This window comes from Macaca fascicularis, chromosome 12 (assembly GCF_037993035.2).
Source record: "Macaca fascicularis isolate 582-1 chromosome 12, T2T-MFA8v1.1".
NCBI classification, from domain to species: Eukaryota; Metazoa; Chordata; class Mammalia; order Primates; family Cercopithecidae; genus Macaca; species Macaca fascicularis.
Genome location: NC_088386.1, coordinates 75290363 through 75314417, shown reverse-complemented (window position 1 = coordinate 75314417; position 24055 = coordinate 75290363). Strand labels below are relative to the sequence as shown.

The 24055-nt window shown below is 36.3% G+C and overlaps 1 protein-coding gene across 14 annotated transcripts in view; it reads left to right on the top strand.

Annotated features, from left to right (window-relative positions):
• ZNF385B (zinc finger protein 385B) overlaps positions 1–24055 on the top strand; it is a 423448-nt gene that overhangs the window by 104780 nt on the left and 294613 nt on the right. For 3 of the 14 annotated variants that reach the window (XM_015432445.3, XM_074009548.1, XM_065525707.1), the window contains exon 1: positions 6783–6914. The exons of 9 other annotated variants lie outside the window; for them this stretch is intronic. In XM_015432445.3, the coding sequence (XP_015287931.1) occupies positions 6890–6914 (25 nt within the window). In that variant the 5' untranslated portion in view covers positions 6783–6889. Of the gene's footprint in view, positions 1–6782; positions 7163–24055 lie in introns of those variants that run through there. 2 more of the 14 variants (XM_065525713.2, XM_015432447.4) reach the window with 2 other exon arrangements.

Below are 24055 nucleotides of genomic sequence, written 5' to 3'. Positions count from 1 at the left end.
GAACTCATGGGTGGACCCCTGTGGAGCTGCAGGCTGCTACAGAATAACTGGGTTAGATGGTTTTAGAGGGCTTTGTACATGTATCTAGCAGTTGCTGCTGGCTGTAGGCTGGATAATTCTCACCAGTAGACTCCTCCTCAAGGAGATTAGGCCAGGCTTTGTTACTCAGCAGTCACAGAGCAGTGTTGCAAGACAGCAAGAACAGCAGCTGCAACTTACTGCATTCTTTTGGTCAGAGCTAGTCACAAGGTGCTATGGTTTGAATGTTTGTGTTTCTCTAAAATTCATACATTAGAACTTAAACCCCAACGTGACAGTCTGAAGAGGTGGTGCCTTTGAGAGGTGATTAGGCCATGAGGGTGCCACCATTATGAATGGGACTAGTGCTCTTATGAAAGAGGCTTCAAGAGCTGCCTGCTCCTTCTGCTTTTCCACCAAGTGAGGACACAGCGTTGGTTTCCTCTGGAGGATGCAGCAACAAGGCATCATCTTAGAAGGAGAGAGCAAGCACTTACCAGACACCAAATCTGCTGATACCTTGATCTTGGACTTCTCAGCCTTCAGAACTGTGATAAATAAATTTCTATTATTTAAAAAATCACGTCAGTCTGTGGTATTCTCTTACAGGAGCAGCAATGGCCTAAGACACAACGCCAGCTCAAATTCAAGGGGTGGAAAAATACGCTCTGCCTCTTGATTCAAGAAGTGGCATCTTTTATTTGGCCTTAGAAATTTTAAACTGAGCTTGAGTAGATTTTAAAGTCAGGATGCCTGGGATGGGGGAGAAGATAAGGGTGATAAAACCTGGGTATTTTGCAGCAGGAAGTGGAGTAGTAGTTTGGACGTGGGAATAGACAGTGGGATTGGAAAATGGGTTGTCAGTTGCAGTGTTATATATAATTTTATTTTATTTTTTTGGCTGCTATAGTCTGTGCTGTTCTTTGACACCCCCAGGATCCTCAGTTATTGTTTCTCCCCTCCCGCTTAAAGATTTGTTAATGTCATTCCTATTCTACATTCAAGAAACGGTTATTGGTATTAAATGGTTTCTGGGGTCAGGACACTAATGATAGATATTATAACTCTTAAAATATGTGTGTGGGGTTTTAAATATATAGGCCAGATTTATCACATTGTATCTCATGCATATTTAAAATGTTAAATTTATCCTCAAATGTGTTTTCCCAGACATGTTTGAAGAACTTTAAAAATTAAACTTGAAAACACGATACCAAGAATTACCACAAGATGGTGCCATGAGTATATTGAAAGTATGATAGTTTCTTCATTCCTTTGCCCACATCAACATTCTGATGCAACTTATTAGTGAGTAAGGAAAGCAAAGAAATACCACACCAAGGAGTGAGGATGTGTGGACATGCATGTGGGGGCAAGAGCATGCTCATTTGATAGACTTTCTGAGCACCTTGTATGCGTTAGGCAGAATGTATAGGGGAGACATGGCAGGGGTTGGGGAGGTTGGGTGTTTGGAAGGGGGAAGAGCAAGAGAGATCTTTCTTTAGTTTTCAGGAATAAAAATTACTACTTAAATATATTAATATTGCTCTATTTCTGGAAAAGTCTCCATTTTAAGAGATATTAGGAATGAACATAAATGTTAAATGATGCAACCTTAGGTTTGTATGACAGATTTAGAGATAAGGCTAGAATTCATCAGTACGATAATGATTTTACCTTTTCAGTAGAAACACATAGTTTTAAACGCTTGCTTTTACTTAATTTTTGATTAATCAATTTGCCATTTATCATTCAACCAAGAAATCTGACTCTGCAAAATATAATTACCATGGTGAATGTAACAAATCATTGAGTTTCTGTCAGTAAGTGCACTAGATAAGTAAATCATTTCAGTGTGAGGTAGGTGGGTTAAATTATTTACAATATACTTATTTCTTTAAACCTCTTAATTAGTAAGTTCAGAAAATTCCTTTCATAGAATAATTATTATACAATCCATGTATCGGATAGAGCCCATATGACTTATGGTTTTTAATGAAGGGACAGACTTAGAGGGGGAAAAGGCCTTGGTCAAAATATGTCAAATTGCACCTTTGAAAACAGGGCATCTGCTTTTCTTTGTGTATGTCCCAGGTCCTTATAAGAATACTCAGGAATTGTCTCTTACTTGTAGTACTTCAGACCCAGTGATGATACATATAGTAGAAGGAATACTGATACACTTTTCTGATTCGTTGTCTTACTCAGAATTGATCACTGTTTAGTTTCCAAGTATTTTACAAAATCCTGACTCTATTTTTCAAAGCAAGGATAAGAGTTGGTACCCTTTACCTGTTCTCCCCAGATAAATTTAATTGAGATTAATATTGTAGGGCTTATTGAGATTGAAGTTCCTTGGGAATGAGAGTAGAGAAATTTGGAAATAGGATCAAGTCTCAAGTTACAATTCTAACCACTTCCTGACGCACAAATGCTTTGAATTTGAGACGGAGCTCTAGCCATCTTCAATGGTGTCAGAAATCTAAAACTACACCTGACGTAGACTTGAAAAAGTCATTATAGAACGTCTCCATATTCTGTACTTGTGGTTAAAAACTGTCAGACAAGGGTGTGGATTATACAAGGGTGTGAATTAAGTACAGAACTCTAAGGGATTGACACATAAAAGAGTTTGAATGGAACTTTGATAAAATGGTTAAAAGGGGTGGTTGGCCCTTTTTTGGTGATGGACAGATTGTCTTTTTCTTAAAGAATGCTTTTGAATATAAACTTTTACATATTATATCTATTAAAAGATAAGAATTGCTTAACATCAAGTCTTGGTTTTTAGATTTTGAAAACCAAATACAGCTTTCAGTGTGGAAACTGAGTCTTAGACAATCACGGCAAGTGTTTACATGTCTGAGTGATTTAAATCATCAAAGGCGTATTTAAAACCTTGGTGTCTGCCTGGAATAGAAGTGTTACCCATTTTAAACTAATCTAGGGAGAAGGGTTTTCAGCAGTGAGCCAAGCCCAGTGGTAATTAGTGAGTTCAATTTCCACTGGGGGATGAATGTATTTTCACCTGGACTGACCACCTTTCTTCACACAGACATTTGACTTTCACATCTTAACAGTGTCACAGCCAAGGAGGCTGTTGGACAGTGTTCTGGGTTAGACATCCCTGTGGAATGTTACAGCTGACCGTGAGGTTGGTGTATGTCCTTGGCACTAAACAGTTTTTCTCGAGCTGTGAAACACATTTGCTCTTCTGATTACATGGAGTTTGGAGATGGTGGAAGGGCTGGATAATTGTACTTTTTAATGGGCCGAGTGTGCTGGCACTCACAAATAATGTTAACCCACTTCATTTAAAGAGCTTGTGCTCTGGTGAACCTGCAATCCAGAGACTCTTGTCCTATAGACACTGGGTATTTATCTATTATTTTATGAACTTGACGTAAAATGTATAGGGAGCTTTTTTTAAAATCATAGCCCCGAAGTGTTACTCATCTTGTAGGATAGTAAGTTACTTTTAGAAGCTGCTATAACTCCATCAAACCATCGGGGCACCATTTTAATTGCTAAAAAAGGAGAATTCACCGAATTATGTTGTATTGTCAAAAAAATAAATGCAGTTTCCTTCTTCACATAGAAAATGACTTTGTGATTGTATTCTAGATACTAAGAGCCACACATTACAGTTTAGTTTGTTCAGTGAGTAGAAAGACCACCCTTCACATAAATGCCTCCTGGACACTTCCCCAGTGCAGATCTAGGCCCAAAAGGCACCCAGGAAATGCTCTTTGAAGACTGAATGTTCTATAGACCCAAAGTCTTATCTTAAGTGTAGTGTCAATGCTCTGCTATATTAAAGTTCTTTAATGTGCTTAAAGAAAAGTGTTTATTTGGGAAATGTACTCATAAGAAAGACTCCAAGCAAATGCAATATATTGTTGTTTTTTGAGAACATTTGTTTTTAAAATGGATTTTAAAATTAAACAGTTGACTCTTGATGGCAGAAAATATTGCTACTTTTTTCTAAAACTGATTTTAAAGAACCTCTAATGCAAGTAGTTTATAGCATATACAAATAAAACAGAAATCTTTACTTCATAAGGCAAAGCTTATTTTTTTGTTTGTTTCTGACAGTGCCACATGCACTGTATAACATTATGGATATTTTGCTTTTGGGTACAATGAGAAGAGGGTGAGATAACCAAATGTTTTGCCTCACTCTGAAGATACATTCATCCTTTTAAAATTTCCTTTTGAAAATTGAGGTAGGTTGCTAAAAAATATTTATGTCAAGTGCCTTTCACACTAGTGAGTATAGAGTTTAGGTGATCAATGAGTACTATTATTACTTTTTTTTTTTTTTTTGATTCAGTAATTCTGAGTGGCTTCTTCTTGCCTTTGTTTTCCATGTCCTAGTTTTGTCATCGTGCATTATTGCCACATTTCTGCTCTGCTTTGGGTCTCAGTCTTACTAGCACCTTCCCTCATATTTTTGCCCATCTGTTAAAGTGACACTACCCTCCAAATTTCTTGCCTAAGCAAGAGAACACCTGCTTAGGTGCCATTTCCCAATCCATAACTTCCCAGCAGTTTAAGTAAACATTTATACGGTCCACAGTCTCTTACCTGCAATTCCTGAAATCCAAGAAGCAATGAAAACTGGAAGATTTTGTAATTCATGTTGATGGGAAAACGTGACATGAACTAATGTGAACTTAAATTATAGCATTTATTTATCCCAACGAGTATGAATATGCACACGTTTTGCTATAGAATGTTAATGTATCTGATTATAGAGTTGTTGCCCCGGACCTCAATGTGGCATTATATAACATCTGCCACTGGAGGCATTATATAATTCCTGGCATATGTAGAGTATTACCTTTCTAAAATCTGAAAACATTTGAATTCTGAAATGCATCAAGCACTAAGGGTTTTAGATAAAGGATTGGCCTATAATCAAATATCCCGGTTTAATTTTAAACTTTTATCTTATTACTAGGGAGCTTCATGTGTGGTAATAATAAAAAGATTTTTAGGCATACAATCTCTCATAAACTATTCCTATGACTGTTTTCTAAGGAAAGTTTATGTGTGTGGTAGGTGAGCCAGAGAGGACAGAAGAGAAAGGACACTGAACAATTGCAAAGTCAGTGATGCCCAATGCTATTTCTCATAATACATTCAATTGTTGCCCTAGGGGCTTCAGGAGACACAAAACAAATGGAATTCAGGTGGCAAAAGTGACTGTGAGGGGCAAGTGTGTTCAATGGTGTACATATAGATATACGTACACACTTATGTGCACATCCATTCATGTGTCTAATCTGTCTCCAAGCAAGGGCATCTAACCAGCAGCCCGTAAGGAGTCAACTTTCCATATGGGGACATAGTGAGAATACCCGTGAGAGTGATGTGTTTAATGTTGCTCCAGAATGCTGTGTTACGTAAATGTGTGCTGCTTAGGTTTACACGGATGTTTCATATTGTAGACACTTCTAAATGTGTCATCTCAGAGCTGGTAGGATTACTAGAACTGAACCCAGTCATTTATAGGAGGTCCTCAAATCAGGAATTGCCTTTACTGAATTCTAATTTGTTTGGCCTTCAGAGTCTCAATGAGAACCTAAAACCCTTTTTAAAAAATTGAATAGAACCTTAAATGTATTGTCAGTGTTGCCTCCTAGGAATTTCTTCCAGTTTATTTTTGTGATTTCTAATAAACGTTTTATTTCTTTTTTGCTTTGCAGTTTGCATGCGCATGTCAAAGCTGTATATTTTGTAATCTCAAATCACTGCTACTGCTTTCTGGGGTATATGTATCTCTGGGGTATATCTAATACTGCTTTCTGACCTTGTGTCTTCTAAAGATGATGTCCAGTAGCTCTTGCATCTTATATTTTAGTAACAAAAGAGGAAGGATGATAAAAAGCGAAGGTATAAATTTGGGGGTAGTTGGGATAAAAATATATGGGTTTAATGAACTATAGATTTTTCAAAATAATGAGCAAAGATTATAGTGTTAAAAATATCTGTCTTGCATGTTTATTGTTACACAGAATAGATTTAAATCTTTATTGTTTATGAAATTGTCTTAGAGTAAAATTGATGGTATTTTGTCCTGGTGCTAGCATAGCATCGCACATTTTTAACTATCACCATTATTTTAATTTAGAGATGGGCACTTAGGAGTTAAAGGATGTTTGATTTGCCCTTTAATGGATATCTGTGTCAAATATATGGAATTATTTTTGTTATAATTGTAATAGTCTCCCGTGATTTCATTTGTCTAGAGCAAAGTCCCAGGAACCTACAGCTATTTTGATTTATGCAGCCTTTATAAGTCCTTATAATATAGACTACTGATTTCTTCCCTGTATCCTGCTCATTGTTGAAAAGCCAGAGCTATTTTTAACATTTACACAATTTCAATAGATGATTCTTCATTCCATGAGGTTTGGTGCTAAATCTGTGGAGACTTTCATAATCATATCCTTTTTGTGGTTTGCTTGAATTTGATCACAGTGGCTGATTTCATGCATTGATAATGAAGGCTTAGGTTGCCTGTTTCTCAGCATAAATCCACCTCAGACTTGTACGTTGACAGTGCTTCTGGTTTCAGCATGCATGGAGATATAGAATTGAAATTGCTCTGCTTTCTTTACAAATGACTCAGAGTGTGCTTGTCCTTCCCTAAAATGTTACCAGCGTGTAAAGGATTTTCAATGAGCAGTGCAATAAGCCAGCAACTGGGAAGGCTTGGAGCGGCACTGATATAACGTGGTGCTGTCACACAGATAATCAGGGCTGGAGCCAAGTCTCGGTAGCGCTGTGCATTACGCTGGTCACATACTGGAAGTTTTGTTTATCTAACTTGGTTGCTCTCGAAGCTGGTGAGAGCCCTGCCAGGATGTGGAGTGGACTTCCTAGCAGAGGTGAGCTTTTTTATTCTAAAACTTGGATGCTGGGGTCTGGGATGTCAGTAACAGATTCTTTCGTACGTTGTGCTGAATCCTGTGGAGTCATCAATTGTGTTTACCACATCGTACTGACACACCTGAAGGAGGAAAACCGAAGAGCAAAATATATGATTCTTTAATTTTGTTGCGAAGTAACTCCTTGAATGGGTGTGATAAGCAGCCCTTTCTTTCTGTGCTAGCTGTTTGCCGAGGACATCTTACCAGTAGGTGACTTCCTTTGCATTTTAAACATTCTGAACAAGTCAGTGATATTATGCAATTGCTACCATTACTGAAAGAAGGTAATTAGAAGTGTTATTATGTGTTTCAGATGTATTTAAAAGGCTATAAACTAAGTGTACTTTGTAGAATCTTTGACATGAAAAACAGATAGGAGGAGACAAGTCATGCTTCGAGATAAGAAAGTAAGTGATGTAGATTACATACTGGAGTTGACACCTTGTTAAGCTCGACATTATTAATAATTAAAAGTTATGACCAGTCATGCACTGGAAAACCAACAGTAATTAATTTCTAGTGACGGTGTGCCAAATGAGAATGGGAGGAAATTAGCAGTATTTCTTCATGAAATGTGTTTTTATTAGCTGAGATGTTTTAAAGGCAGCAGATTTTATCATTTAAATATACATAAAGTACCTGCACTGACCTGGAGAGGTTAAATTACTAGGTCATCATGCTTGGAAAGGTTTGATGTAGGCTTGTAAGTATATGGTATTTGAAAGCCAACTAGATAAGGGCAGGCACAAAGTTAGCCTCCAAGTAGATGGAGTGCTTTGGCTTGGCTAAACTCTAATTCCTATGTTTCTAAGCATGAATGGAGTGTGAGGGTTATAATGTATTACATAGCGTTATGCTTATTAAGTGTCTGTTTAGTACATTAGGTTGGCAGGGGAATCTATTTTTCTTTGATTGGAAGCAGCTAGCATGGCACATGGGGTGTGTGTGTGTATATGTGTATGTGTTTTTCCTTCTATATTTATTTGAGGCAGCTGTTTCACAGCTTTCAGCTTTGAAGTTATAGCTAAGTGTGTATTTGTTTGATAGAAGACTCCAGAACCTCTTTTACTGCCAGTACACGTAAAGCTTGGCTAAGCAGACGCATCAGGAGCAAACCATTTGTGTTCGCCAATCTGTCTCGGCAAGTCCCAGGGCCACTATCTTGCTAGAAGCCACGGTGTGCTTTGGAAAGCATGAAATTAGTTTTATACTGAGCACATGGTTTCTCATTTAGCAGCTCTTTTTATGGTAATGGTCAATTTATGGTTCACTGCCAGGATTTTGGTGTACTGTCAAAACTGATAGCTTCTGCTAAGGCGTCTCTATGAAGATTTTAAAAAAAAGAAAAGTGGAGAGATGGGAAGAACCTAATTAGACCCTCAAGAATAGACTCTTACCTTCAACCTCATCTACTCTCTAGATGCATTGTCATTTCTCTCAAGTTCCTTTATATTGTTTAATCCAGGACCTATTAAAGTTGCTAATATCTGCCACTTTGTCTTTTGCTAACATGTGACATTGAAATAGTTATGTTCTGAAATGCGAAGTATTTATTTTTTGCAATACATTTGTAGAAAACCACTCTATTAATGTTGGCCATATTGTGCAATTCATCATTACACTTATCTGCTTGTCTGATAATGCATGCTAGAGCACTGTTGGAGAGAGGGAAAGGCTTTAATACATCTCATAATTGATATAAGCTATTCATACTTAGTTGTACATGTATATGCTATGAGTAAGGTGAGTTAAATAATAAAATTAAAACAGCCTGTAGATACATTAGAAATTTGACCCAAAAAGTGCCTTCTTTCATGCAGTGGTCTCATTTAGAAAAGCAAAAGCTGTCAAATGCTAAAATGATACTAATGTTAAATACAGTTTTTGTTTGTTTCCACAGAATAAAAATGAAATGCATTTGTCAATGTGCTAAGAATGCTTTCCCTAGCCTTCTCTTTCTATCAGAAGATAACCCTGGTTGAAAGTTGTGCTGGTCATAATGCATTTTGAAATAGAGGTGATCAAAATTACCAGGACGTTTAGTGGAGTATTTATTTTTGTGCTGATTCTTTGCACTGTGGTAATGAATATGCAGGTGGAATAGAGTACATATTGGGATGGTGCTAATATACTTTTTCCCTCATGTGGTCTTGACAGTGGAACTGAAAACACTTCATAAATCTTGAATTTCATGATTTTTTCTTGTTAATTATTAGATCTTTTCCTAGGTTAAGTGATTACACATGTAAAGAGTCAAGATAAAATATTATTGAAATACAGGGTGTAATATGTGCCATTGTAATTAGAAAACAATTTTGTGTTTTTAGATGAAGGAAAATGTGAAACATTTTTTTCTTCTGTTCTTTTGGGACTGTTATGTCACAAATCATCATCGGATTGTCAGGGGGACTCAATTGTAGATTTTGACTTACAAATAAATATCTTGTATTTATTAGTTCCCCAAAGCCCATGAAACAAATTGGATTCGTGGGTTGAGAATTTTAGAAAGTTAAAGGGCATTGACGTTTTCTCTTTGAAATTCCTGATGATGTAACATGTTTAGTAAGTGAAAACCTTTTAAAAAAAAGTTTTAGAATGTTAGAATTCTCTTAGAATGGTGACATTTGTCATATTACCTACAGCATAGGACATTCACTCAGAGGAAATAAGGGATGAATTCGGCATATCTGCCTGAAGTCTTAGTAGCAATTTCTCCTTCAGAAGTAGTAGGATTTAGGAAATCGTGAGGATATAAATCTCAGTGATTTGCCTGCATCTTTTCACTTTTGTGTTAAGGTATAGCATCTTCAGTTGTTCTTCAGCAGATTTTAAAAATGATTAGTTACAAAAAATAGCAGATATAAACCTGTTTTAGCTGAGAAACATGATTGCAAAATGAAAGTACTATGAAATTTGGCTTTCCTGATTGTATACATCCAACAATACTTTGGGCAATTTATAGAGTTTGTAGTTTCTTTTGAGGTATATTGCTAAGATGAGTATACTTTAGTTGAGAAAGTGGCTTCTTACCTTAAAGCTTTATTTACTTTCAGTCTTTTCACTTACTTTTTTTCCTACTTCCTATTAATAAATTAGGAACATCAAGTTTTAGGGTTTCCAGATTTAGCACATAAAAATACAGAACTCTGAGTTAAATTTGAATTTTAGCTAAAACAATAAATAATATTTTTAGTGTATATCCAATGCAATATTTGAGACATACTTAATATTGAAAATTGTTAGTTGTTTAGCCGAAATTCAACTTGGACTAAGTGTCCTGTATTTCATCTGGAAACTCTACCTACTTTCTAAATAAGAAAGTGAGTCTCCAGTAATGGCCTAGAAAATTGGTTTTACCAATGCCAAAATGGAGGCTCCACATGCCTGTAAAAGTGATCAGTCTTAACTGTTAGGGTGGATGTCTGAAAACTCCTAGGGAAAGAAAGTTGCTATGTGAGAAACTTAAAATGGTGTCAAGAAATAAAGGACTGATGGAATCTAAATGACAAATAATAAATGAACGCCTCCTACAATTACTAGTATAATAAAGGCAGCACATTAAATAAGTGTCAGTAACATTTTGAATAAATAATGAGTATTATACAATTAATTTCTAATTGTCATCCCTTGTCAACTAGAATATTTTTGGGATTTTCCTTCCTTAGCAGGTTTGAGATACTTATAAATTCATTTTGTTTTGTTGTAGTTAAGATGCGTAATGACAGGTGCCTCTCTCAATGCCTTCTCTCCTACCCGTTCATCTGGCCTTTATTTAAATATTTGTTACCCTTTTGATTTTAGGACTTAGCTCTGACTGCCACCTGCTAGATTTCTCAGAGAGGCAGAGTAACTTGCAAACTTGACCTAGAAGAAAATCTATGGGATCCTTTAATTATTCAATTTACCATAGCTGAATAAAATAGAATAGATACAATATTTATTATGTACCTACTGTGTGCCTCCTATGATGTCAAAATATTTATAGGTAGGTTTTTATTGAATTCTTGTAACAACTTTATAACATATTAATGTAATATTAATTGTACACATGCTGTTTACCAAAACTCCGTTCCCAGACCCAAGCTATCCCAATTTTAACCACACTGAAACAGAGCAGAATGTTCCATTCTTGGATCTGAATGTTACTCTTAGATATGGGACAACCTCCCTGTGGAACAAGGGGGTCCTTTTCTGAGAGTCTTCATGTCACTTCAGGCTATATTGCAAAATCCCCTTTGCCCACTCAGCTTCTGTATTACCTTTCTTCTCTTTTCTCACTTCCTAATATTCCCCTCCTCCTTTTTGTTAATATCCTTAACAGTCAAAAGTAGACATCAGTGTATAATTTGATTCTCAAAATGAGAAAAAAAATCATAGAAGTGAACCACATGTACCATAACAGAATGTGCTATTAGGAGAACCTACAGTTGATTAATAAATAATATGGACAACATGTTTGGAATAATTTCTTAAACCTAACCTTTTTGTTTCCAGTCTAAAATGCCACCTCAGTTCTCTGTCAGTTATGCAACATTCAGACCAGGAACCTGTTTTGAGCCTGAGTTGATCAATTGAATGTGAGTGTCATTAACCCAAGTTTTGGAAATGAATTAAGTCTACCATCCCAAGAAAGTACTTCTTACTAAACCATATCTTCTTTGAATTAAATGTTACTCCCACCAAATGATCTAGTTCGTTTTTCAGTGTCTATTGCCCTAGCAGACAAATTCCTATTTTCTTCCCTTTTTTTCTTGTCTGTTAACACTATACCCTTATTTCAATCTGATCATTTTAAATCTCCCAAGATATTTTTCACCTCCACTCATCAATCTGTTTCCCACTTTTGCCAAGTCATAAACATTATTGTGTTATGCATTACTTCTTCTACTAGTTTAAACTGATATTGGTTTCCTTTTCTTGTATTTAAACTATGCTCTTTAGGAAAAGATTCTGATTCGTTTTTACCTTAAATACTCTACTCCAGTCCCCATGTTGGCATCAATGTCCTCCTACTTACTTCAGTCCTATTTGGTTGTGTGACATGTTTGTTATGGCAAAATACCAATGTGAATCCATAATCTAAATTTCAATCCCTAAAGATCTTCCGACATTTGTCCTCAAATTTTTGGAAAAGGTGCTGAAGGATAAGTTAAAGTTCTTAATTTGAAGGACTCTATTTCTTTTAATTTCTTAAAACGTGATACTGGTCAATAGCTATCTTTTCTTGGCAAATGACAATTGAATGATAAAAAGATGCCTCCCCCAGGGAATACCTAGCCTGTCAGAGATGAGGAGCCCTCTGTCCCTGACTTCTTCCAGGAACTCTGCAATGCCACTGAGACATTTAGCAAATCATCTTTTTGCTCACATTTCAAATTTGGTGTGTGAATTTCACTTGGAGATCTATAGTATTGCTAGTTTTCTATTTCTCTGATTCATTTTCCGTTAGTGGTGTTTTTTAAGCAGATAATGGAAGAAATGACTTTATATCTAGAACTTTCCCTTCCTTCCAGCAAGTTAAAGGGAAATGTCTTTACTCAGAATTCTTGGGGGGTGCTGGGAAAGGGCAGGCTACATTTTGAAGAAATTTCAAAATATCCAGGAGTAAGCAGATTTAGAAATGAATCTGCAAGGACTTGTTTTTTTCTGACATTTTTCCATACTTTCTGTGTTTTTATTATTACACAATGGGTAATAGTATAGTTATAATAAACTAGTTAACTCAGTCTAGGAGCTTTTGGATTTTGTGTAATTTAAGTACATAGCCACTTTTGTGTGATTTAGTAAGGTGAGTAAGCAATGAATACCACTCCAGCAGTAGTTAGAAATCCTGTAATGGGCTGTGAGTCATGCTTTAATTGGGGTAAGGAGAAAATGGGTATGGCTTGGAAATGATCTCTGATGGTTATCAATTGCTTCAGCTACAACTCATTTAACCAGCAATAAACGAAAGTTTGACTAAGCTATACTGATACTCCAGGGTTGGTCGGTTTTCTGCCAGCCACCATGGTCATACGATTAACACAAACTAATAAAATCTGGTGAAAAGCATGTTTAAGGTAAACCTACAATAAAGCTAAACTCCATCTAAGCTGTAAAAAGCTTCAACTGAAGTAAAATAAACTACAAAAGTGACTTTAACGCCCTGAAAACACGATAGCTAAGACTCAAACTGGGATTAGATACCCCACTATGCTTAGTTCTAAACCCAAATAGTTCAACCAACTTCATCAGAGTACTATAAGCAACAGCTTAAGACTCAAAAGACTTGGTGGTGCTTTATATCCCTCTAGAGGAGCCTGTTCTATGATTGATAAACCCCGAGGTAACTCACTGTCTCTCACCACTCAGCCTGTATATCACATCAGATCAGCTCTCCAGCAGCAAATATTATCATTGACCTTTTAAAATGGAGTGGATGCAATAAATGGTGTATAATGAGACTTCATAATAGGAATGAGAGTTGACTTTCAAGCTAACTACATGCAAGACGTTTTATACGTATAAACTCATTTAATCTTTACAACAATCCTATAGGTAAGCATTAGGGAAACTGAAGTACAGAGAGATTAAGGTAGTTCCCAAAGTCATCTAGCTAGCTCAGCTGAGATTTGAATTTGCAGTGGGGGTGGAATCCATGCTTTTAACCAGTGCTCTAGACTAGTTCTCTGTGAGACATTTAACGAAGTCTTGTGGCCGGGCTAGGTGGCTAACGCCTGTAATCCCAGCACTTTGGGAGGCCGAGGCAGGCGGATCACGAGGTCAGGAGATTGAGACCATCCTGGCTAACATAGTGAAACCTCGTCTCTACTAAAAATACAAAAAATTAGCCAGGCGTGTTGGCGTATGCCTGTAGTCCCAGCTACTAGGGAGGCTGAGGCAGGAGAACGGCGTGAACCCGGGAGACGGAGCTTGCAGTGAGCCAAGATCGCACCACTGTACTCCAGCCTGGGCAACAGAGGCAACTCCGTCTCAAAAACAAACAAACAAAAAACCACCAAAGTCTTTGTTGATATTATTTTGTGAACAAAATAGAAAACTCTGGACTGAATGAGAGTGTAATTTCGTGGATTTGTAACTGGTTGAATATCTATACCTAAAATCTACCTGGCCAATATTAACTGAACGGAAGGCTCCAGGATTCTGCAGTGACTTGATGAGAACATTGATGACTTAGCCATTAAATCTGTAGATGTTATCAAACTGGGATAATACATATATAGGAAGACACAATTGATGTAAATCCTGAGCCCCCTCCCACACTAAATAAATTAGAATGTCTGTGGCTGCTATCTAGGAATCAATATTTTTAAAGCTTCCATTGTAATTCTAATGTGCAGCCTCAGTTAAAACGACTATTCTAGAAAAGTGGCCTAACTCCAACATGATCAGTTTCAACTAACAGTAAGTGGAGGAAGTAGTGAAAAACAATGTAGGAATATTGATAAAATGTAAACTCATAATATGAGTCAAAAGCATGATATGATTGCTTCACACAATCTTAATGATCTCTTAGATGGGAATTGTAGAAACAGAGTCTCTATAACAATGAAGATTGGAGTCCTGCTCTTTGCTCAACTGGGCAGAGCATGCCTGGAGTTTGGGTGAAATGCAGAGGAGAGCTTTAGATGTTTTCATTTGAAGGTGACCAGCCTGGTCAAGTTGCACTGAGTACCTTATCAAGGGGAAGAGATTATTAGGGGACTTATTTTATGTAACATTTGAATTATAGTTTTTCAATAAAGCTTTTGGGTAAAATTAATGTCAGTAGACCGAGTTTTCAGGAAGAAAGATTTTTGCTTTATATAAAGAACTTCCCAATAGAGCAGTCTGAAGATGAAGGGATTTCGTTTTTTGGATATGGTACAGATCCCTCACTGGCGTTACTGAAGCAAAAGGCAGATTGTGACTTAGGCATATGATAAAGGAGGTTTAAGGGTTGGATAGATCGTTAAAGTGGATGATCTTCTAACTTCAGACTCTATGATTATATGAGCATGTTAAATTTCAAAGACAATGCATGAGTGACCATTTGTTCATTACATTAGTTCTGCATTCAGGAGAAGCAGTGGAGCAGAGGGGTTATGGAACAGTTTCTGAGGCATTCTAAGTGCAGCTCCACCACAAGTTAGCTGTGTGATTATGGACAAATTACTTCACTTTCCAAGTCTCAATTTCCTTATCTGTAAAACAAGAATAATAATAGGCTCAATTTTATTTGTTGCAAAGATTAAGTGAGAATAATATATATAAAGGTTTTTGCATAGGAAGTGGAGAGAACATGGGGGGAATATGATGTAATCAGAAATTATCCTAGTAAAAGTTGTGGGGTTGCAATTGAATTTATGATTTGGCGTGTGGTAAAGTACTCAATAAATTCTGCTGTTGTTATTTTCAGATTCTTTTTTCGATTATAGCTGTCTTAATAAAAATTAGGGTCTGAAAGATAAAACCTAAAACAGGTAGATATTGATGGGAGATATGGAGCTGGATTACAGGAGACACAAGTTAAATGGCACAACATGTGAAGCTTTGAGTAGGTGGGGGCCACATAAAGAATGGGCCTGGGCAGGAAAAAAAAGGGAGTTTCTGAAAGGGAATTGAGGAACTTTTTTGTTTTTAACTCTTTATACATTTCCAACTATTATTTCATTTGATCCTTACTATAACCCTGAGAAATAGAGAAAAATAACATTTTCTCATTATACTGATAATAAGCAAGCATCATCAAAAAGGTAAGTGACTTGCTGAAGACAGGAGAACTAGAAGTTAAACCTAGACCTCTCGAACCCCACACCCCCACTCAACAGCTTTCATATGTCACACCAACTTCAACCCAGTTCCATGTGCAACCCAGCTTGAATGTTTGCATTTGAATGACAACTTAACAGTAGAGACTATAAACAATGTGATGAGGTGCGGAAATGAAGGCAAGATGTGAAAACAGAATAGCATTAATGAGTTGCTTTTACTCCAGTATAAAGTTTTGTTTTGTTTTTTTGGAGACATAGTCTCGCTCTGTGGCCAGGCTGGAGTGCAGTGGCGTGATCTCTGCTCACTGCAACTTCCACTTCTCGGGTTCAAGTGATTCTCCTGCCTCAGCCTTCTGAGTAGCTGGGACTACAGGTGCCCACTGCCATGCCCAGCTAATTTTTTGTATTTTAGTAGAGATGGGGTTTCACCATGTTGCCCAGGCTGGTCTCAAACTCCTGAGGTCAGGTAATTCACCTGCCTGGGCCTCCCAAAGTGCTGGGATTACAGGCGTGAGCCACCGCGCCTGGCCTTAGTCTAAACTTTTAAAGTGTTTCTATTGATTGGAAGACAGCATTTAAAGAAGTCTGGAATGATGATTAAAAACTCAAGAAGTAGACTTACCAGTCAATGATGTTAATGTTATTATCACAGTTTATCATATCTGAGTACTGAAAGGGCTTTCTGTGTAAAATAATTAACTATCCTTGACACATCTCATGCTAAAGGGCAAACTTCTTTAGCATGGCATAGCAAATCCAATAGTTAATAAGAATCAGCATAGAGTAAAAGTTTAATGGTCCAATGAGTTGAGGGAGGACCAAGGACAGGGGATAAAGTTTGTGCTTTGATTTGTCATTCAAAATAAGAGCTAAAAAATATCTGCAAAATTGATAGAGAAAAAAAATCCTATTATTTATTTTTTAGACAAAGTTGTAAGCTCCCCAAACAAGTATCAAATAAGATGGAGAGTTTTATAAATTATTCTGCCTACTCTTATTTTAATAAATATAGATGAGTAAGTAAAATAGTCCTTCACCTAATCAGAACCTATAATTATTAGCTGTAATTGTCACAATCATGGTTCTTGCTGACAAAGGTATTTATTTTTCTTTTTCACATTTAAATATATTTACATAAAAATAATAAGGTATATTTAAGGAACAGGTTTTTTAAATCCATAGCCACTTTTACACTCAGACAGTATACATATTCTATTATTGTACTTATACTGTGTATTATTTATTTTACAATATCTTTCTCACCTATTAATCTATGAGTACTTTGAGGACAGGGTCTATGTCTTGGTTCTTTTAAATATGTGACTCTCAATATAATACCTGGCATATGATAATAAGTGATAGACTTAAAATGTTGACTAAAGGATAGAACACTGAATATAGGATCTGTGAATACTTGTGCAGAACTCAATGCTTTATTTGATATTGCTGTTCATAAAAATATTCATTCTTCAAGTAAAACAAAACAAATATGCTATTTTTCTTACCTATCAGATGGATAAGATCAAACCATAAGGTAGCACAATGAGCTACCTGGGGTGTGGGCATGGGGCACTCTCATACATTGTTGTATGGAATATGAATTAGTTTATTTAATATTTGCAGGGCAATGTGGTAATAACTATTAAAACTTAAAAGGTATATCTCTTTTGACCCTGCAATTTCACTACCAGATTTAGTTAACAGATGTACTTGCATATGTATACAAAGACATATAAAATATTAAATTTCCTTGCATGTCTGTATATACATATACATAAAGATTTTATTGCAATGTTATTTGTAGTAGAAAAATATAGGAAAAATACTCAGCAATAGATGATAATTATGGTTCGTCCATGCCATGTGATATTATGCAGTAATTTAAAATAATAAGATATGTCTGTAAGAACTGGTATGGAATAATGTGCAAAATATAAGAAAAATTAGCAATATGCAGAACAAAGTACATATTGTTTGTGTAAAAGATAGGTGTGTATATTTGCATGTGTGTATATATGTATATACATATGTATGGGGGAAGGAGGAGGGGATCAGGAAAAAGAAGAAAAGAATGAATTTATTTCATGGGAGACTGGGGACTGGGTTAAAGGTAGAATTACTTTAAACTGTATACTCTGTGCTGTTTGAAGTAGACTTATATTTAACTATTATACTCTTGTACTTTTAAATTTTTTTAACATACACATGGCTTACTTTAAGAATAACAAATATATTCATATTTAAAAGAAGGTAACAGATGAAAGAAGCGGAGGAGAAATGAAAGGAATATGATGTGATCAAAAGTTATCACGGAAAAAGCTTGTAAAAATTGCTAGATGATGACTTTATGGTTTCTAGTCACAGTTAATGGATGGGAAAAGCTATAGAGGAGTATTCATCCCGCTGGGTAACTGGATGATGATCCAGCCTGTTGCCCTTGTCCTCCTAAGTGTATGTTGCCTAGAAGGTCAAGACAAAAAGCTGGTGTTCGGTCAAGTCCTGAGCAGGAGTTGCATTGATCCTCTATGATTATTTCTGGTATCCAGGCTTAGCCTAATTGATAATGCATGTTTACCTTCCATACGTACTGGAAACAACTCTGCAAGAATTCATGATTGTACATAGTCATCTGAGTGTCCTTCCCTCAAAACTTCTACTTTTCTTACTTTTGAGTGTCTGTGTAAAACATTAAGGGTCTTGGGGAATTTCAGCTTTGTGTTGGAAATAAAACTTTTCAAGGTAGCTCAATGCAAGTCACACCACCATATTAAAAAATAAAGGAAGAATGGCCAAAACCACATTAAAATAATAATAAAGCATTCCTTAAATCTGCAAATGTGATGGGATTCAATGCTGCACTGAACTCACCCTGTTGTTTTTTAATCTCATACATTTAGTTCTCTGTCTGAGAAACTCATAACACGGGGTGATCTTACCTTTGGGGTTGTAATACAGAGTCATGATGAGATGATGGACATTTTATGATGAATTCTCTTGCTTCTAGGGGTTTATGCTAAGTTAGAATGTTAATTTAACTTATTCCTTTTGTTTAATAAGCTCAAAATCCCAGCTGAGCCCAAATGGGAGTGATTTTATCTTATATTCAACATCAACTTGCAGAACTGAAGCATGAAAGGTTTGATTAATATTATGGTCAGCTGACTATTGATTAACTAGATATTTTCCTTCTGTCTTCTAATCGGTCTAAATTGGCTGGACTGCTGCTCTTTGAAATATGTTCTTCTTTGCATTTCAAGATGATGTTATTGGATTTTCACCAAGTCATACATACCCTTTTCCTGTTATGATCAGCTGCATAATTGCTGGCATTTATGTATTTCCTACAGAGGACTAAGGGTATGGTTAGTGTTTGTGAATCCATAAAGAGCCAACTGGACAACAGAAAAGCCGTGATATTAGTCTCAGCACCATCCTCTAAATTGGCTCAGCTAACGGGACACAATTAGTTGACCTAATGCTAAAATTCTTTGAATTTCCGTCCTTCTTTGCCTCATGAAAAATGACAGCAGAAACAGAGCGGGGAAAGATGCTTCATTAAACCCCTACTGTGAGACAGTTTTAATAGGTTCAGAGACTATAACCTCAAACTATAAAGGCTGAACATTTGTGCAAAAAAGAGAGAGATCTTAATCCAAAAAAGTTTCTTGCCTTTGCTAGGCATTCTTTCTTTATGTACAGATTAGTGCCAAATGGTAGTCTGTTTGTGTCATGCCTAGAGGGTGTGGTGGCTGTGAGGGACTGTCAAGAAACAAGAGTTGGCAAAGCAGGCAAGTTGGTTGCAGAGGGCCTGGTGCGCACAATTCCGGTAGTCTTCCCAGCTCTGGCCACATGTTCGAATCAGTTGGGAAACTTTTATTTGTTTGTTTGTTTATTTTAGAAACAGGGTCTAGCTATAGTGCCCAGGTGGGAGTGCCGTGGCACAATCACAGCTCACTGCTTCCTTGAACTCCCAGGCTCAAATGATCCTCTCACCCCAGTCTCCTGAGTAGCTGGGAATACAGGCATGAGTCACCACTTCTGGCAGGAGATTTTTAAACGATACCATGCCCACGCACCACCCTGATCAATTAAATCAGAATTGCTGGCATGGGTGTTATTAAGAGCGCCTCAGTTTGTTCTAAAGTTACCTTTGAGAATCACTGGTTAAAGGGGTTGGTTTGTGCTCTGCAGTGCAGGTGCTGAAGAGTTTTTGAAAGCAGCACCACAAATGAATCGATTGTGAAGAAACAGTTACAAGTAAATTAAGAAAGTACAAATGGCAAAGATTTTGTGACTTGGTATCAGGCAGCCACAGGTTCCAACACTGACCGTGACTCTTACTATCTGTGTGGGAAAGTTCTCTTACCTCTCTAAACTCAGTTTTCTCATTTGTGAAATGTACCCCATCCAGTAGGTATGATAATCAAATGAAGTTACATATGCCACAGAATATAGCACAATGCTTAGAAACATGGTATTTGTGGGAAAAAGTAAAAGCAGAGGTACACCTTTCTAAGTTTGAAATCTTGGCTACCTCTTTTTACAAAATAGGAACAATACCAGCCAAATCTGAACATACAGGTTGAAACCAAGTGTATACATATTTTGCTTGAAGAAATAGTTGCATTTTGGTCAGGTAAATGCATATTTTCAAAGCCTTAATCTATGTTAACAAGTTACTTTTATGATAAAGTCTGAGTTATATTTTGATGGTGTTTAGTAAAAAGGGGAAAAAAGGTCCCAATAAACTCAGTTTATAACTTTTGTTGCCTTATATTATGCTGGTCATTGTGGACAATCAGTGTGTGGCAAAGACTCTTTCAAATTTAATTATACTTTTGATTTTAGGCTGCTTCTCCTCTATCCTGTTACCATTCTATTTCTCTTTGTATCATAATTTTTCTATTACTTCACACTAAGCGGCCTGTATATATATTTCTTTCTGAATTGTTCATTCATTTATTCACATGATCATTCAATATCATTTATTGAGCTTAAATTTTGAACTAAATTATCAGTATAGAAGTAGTACGTAATTTACAAATTGACTTTATTGCAATAATTGATTTGGAAGTTAATTAGTGGCTTTGAAGCATTTTCTCGTACATTTACTATTTTAAATTAGGTATAGACTTCCAAGCCAGCTAAGGATAGAGGAAGAATCTTGCAGAAAAGAGTAGTGCACAATTTCCATAGGAAGAACTAAAGTTTATACTACTAATAGAAAGTAATGAAGAAATGGGAACAGGAGATAGAACCTAAGAAGTCAAGGTATATATTGAAATGTTCCTATTATGGTGAGGTCAACATTTAACTCCTTTTCTAGAATTGTATTACATGGAATTGTATTACTTCTCGAAGACAAGAAGAATGAGAGAAGAGTCAACTTAAAGTTCTTTACAGGTGGTGGTAATATGATTTGTCATTGAAATGAGACACTTTTAAGAGTTATTAATGATTTAACCAAGACCCAGGCATAAACTTAGTGTTACCTCATGCTGTAATGTGTGGTCACTCTAAGCAGGGGTGTAATCAATCTTAAAATTGTCCCAATGCAGTGTTAAATAGATAGAGTGAGAGTCCAGATGTATTTAGATTTAACAATTTAGAATTAACAACTAAAGCAATCCTACCCTGGGGATACTATGGTGTATTAGTCTGTTTTTGCACTGCTATAAAGACATACTTGAGACTGGGTAATTTATAAAGAAAAGAGGTTTAATTGACTCACAGTTCCACATGGCTGGGAAGGCCTCAGGAAACTTGCAATTATGGCAGAAGGGGAAGCAGTTACATCTTACATGGTGGCAGGCGAGAGAGAGTGTGTGAAGAAGGAACTGTCAAACACTTATAAACCATCAGATCTCATGAGAATGCACTCACTATCATGAGAACAGCATGTGGGAAACCGCCCCCATGATCCAATCACTTCCCACTAGATTTCTCCCTTGACACATCGGGGTTATGGGGATTTCAGTTCGAGATGAGATTTGTGTGGGGACACAGAGCCCAACCATATCATATGGTATTTAATCTTCTGCCTTCCTGAAAACTAATAGTAATGTGACCCTTGGAATATTTACAAAATTGGAGAAGATGAGTACTTCATATAAGCATTATGTAACTTGAAATGTAAGAACAAGACCAGGCAAGAAATTGCAAGTTAATAATATATCTCTAAACTTGAAAATGCAAGGTTTATCCTTTTGATTTTCACTCTGATTTTGTCCCTGTGGTCTTGAAACTTCTGAAAGGTTTATGTCTGTTTACAAATTCTGTTTTTCTAACACCATTTTTCACTCGTAAGATTCTGTTTCCTTGGAATTTACTACTAGATTGGGTCCACCTCCAGCTGTCTCAAATTGTGTTTAATCACCAGGAAAGTTCTGTTGATTGTCAATGAGGTTTGCTTGATTAATTCAGCTCTAACTGTGTTTCCTTTTTACCTGTGTCCTTCAGCATGTCCTAGAAAATTAAATGTTTCCTTTTGGGATTTTCAGGGAACTTGAACCAAAAAGAAAGTTAATTTCCTTTTTTTTTTTTTTTGAAAGTAGAAGAATATTTTCATTAGTTTTCTCTAATCTAGTTTTGACTTCAGAGTAAATATTTTATGTGAACTAAATTTTCTTTGAAGTCATGTTTTTACTTCACTATGTCATTAGAATTTGGTCTATTCTTTGGCTAATACTCTAAAGCATAATATACTTGAATCTTTTTAAAAGACATTACTTTGGGAGTTAGATTTAAGAAAAATTTAAAAAGTACTTGTGCTACCTGAGTTTTTAATAATTTTCAGTAGTTCCCTGACTTAATCTTTTATCAAGAATTCATAATGGGCTTTAAAGTTATAAATATATAAAATGGAATGGTGTTTTCTGACTAATATTTTCCTATTGATTTCTATTACTCATTCTTTTTTATTATTATTATACTTTAAGTTCTAGCATACATGTGCACAACCTGCAGGTTTGTTATATATGTATACATGTGCCATGTTGGTGTGCTGCACCCATTAACTCGTCATTTACATTAGGTATATCTTTTAATGCTATCCCTCCCCCTGCCCTCCACCCCATGACAGGCCCTGGTGTGTGATGTTCCCTTTCTTGTGTCCAAGCATTCTCATTGTTCAATTCCCACCTATGAGTGAGAACATGCGGTGTTTGTTTTTTTGTCCTTGCGATGGTTTGCTGAGAATGATGGTTTCCAGCTTCATCCATGTCCCTACAAAGGACATGAACTCATCCTTTTTTATAGCTGCATAGTGTTCCATGGTGTATATGTGCCACATTTTCTTAATCAAGTCTGTCATTGATGGACATTTGGGTTGGTTCCAAGTCTTTGCTATTGTGAATAGTGCTGCAATAAACATACATGTGCATGTGTCTTTATAGCAGCATGATTTATAATCCTTTGGGGATATACCCAGTAATGGGATGGCTGGGTCAAATGGCATTTCTAGTTCTAGATCCTTGAGGAATCACCACACTGTCTTCCACAGTGGTTGAACTAGTTTACAGTGTCACCAATAGTGTAAAAGTGTTCCTATTTCTCCACATCCTCTCCAGCACCTGTTGTTTCCTGAATTTTTAATGATCACTTTTCTAACTGGTGTGAGATGGTATCTCATTGTGGTTTTGATTTGCATTTCTCTGTCTAAAACACCAAAAGCAATGGCAGCAAAAGCCAAAATTGACAAATGGGATCTAATTAAACTAAAGAGCTTCTGCACAGCAAAAGAAACTACCATCAGAGTGAACAGGCAACCTATAGAATGGGAGAAAATTTTTGCAATCTACTCGTCTGACAAAGGGCTAATATCTAGAATCTACAAAGAACTCAAACAAACTTACAAGAAAAAAACAAACAACCCCATCAAAAAGTGGGCGAAGGATATGAACAGACAGTTCTCAAAAGAAGACATTTATATAGCCAACAGACACATGAAAAAATGTTCATCATCACTGGCCATCAGAAAAATACCAATTCTTTAGTGTTGTTTTCTTCCTGTCCCAAAGTCTTCCCTAAAGATTAGAGTTTGCAAACGAGTATTAAAGATTTTTTGATGACATCAGTCCTTTGGGAAGAGAGTGCTATATATTGGGACCAGCTAATAGTAAATTTAAAATCAAAGTTTTAAAAATATATTTCATATATAACAATGCTGTTATATTTTGGGCTAAAAAAATTAACTATGGGAAACAAAATTTTCAAGACCCCAAATCCACAAATGTGTATTTTTCACACTCACTGCTCTCTTCCATATAAAAGGGGTCATGGCGTGGTGGAAACAACACCAGATCAGAGTTGGGTTTTCTGGATTTTCATCTTGAGGCTGCTACCAAT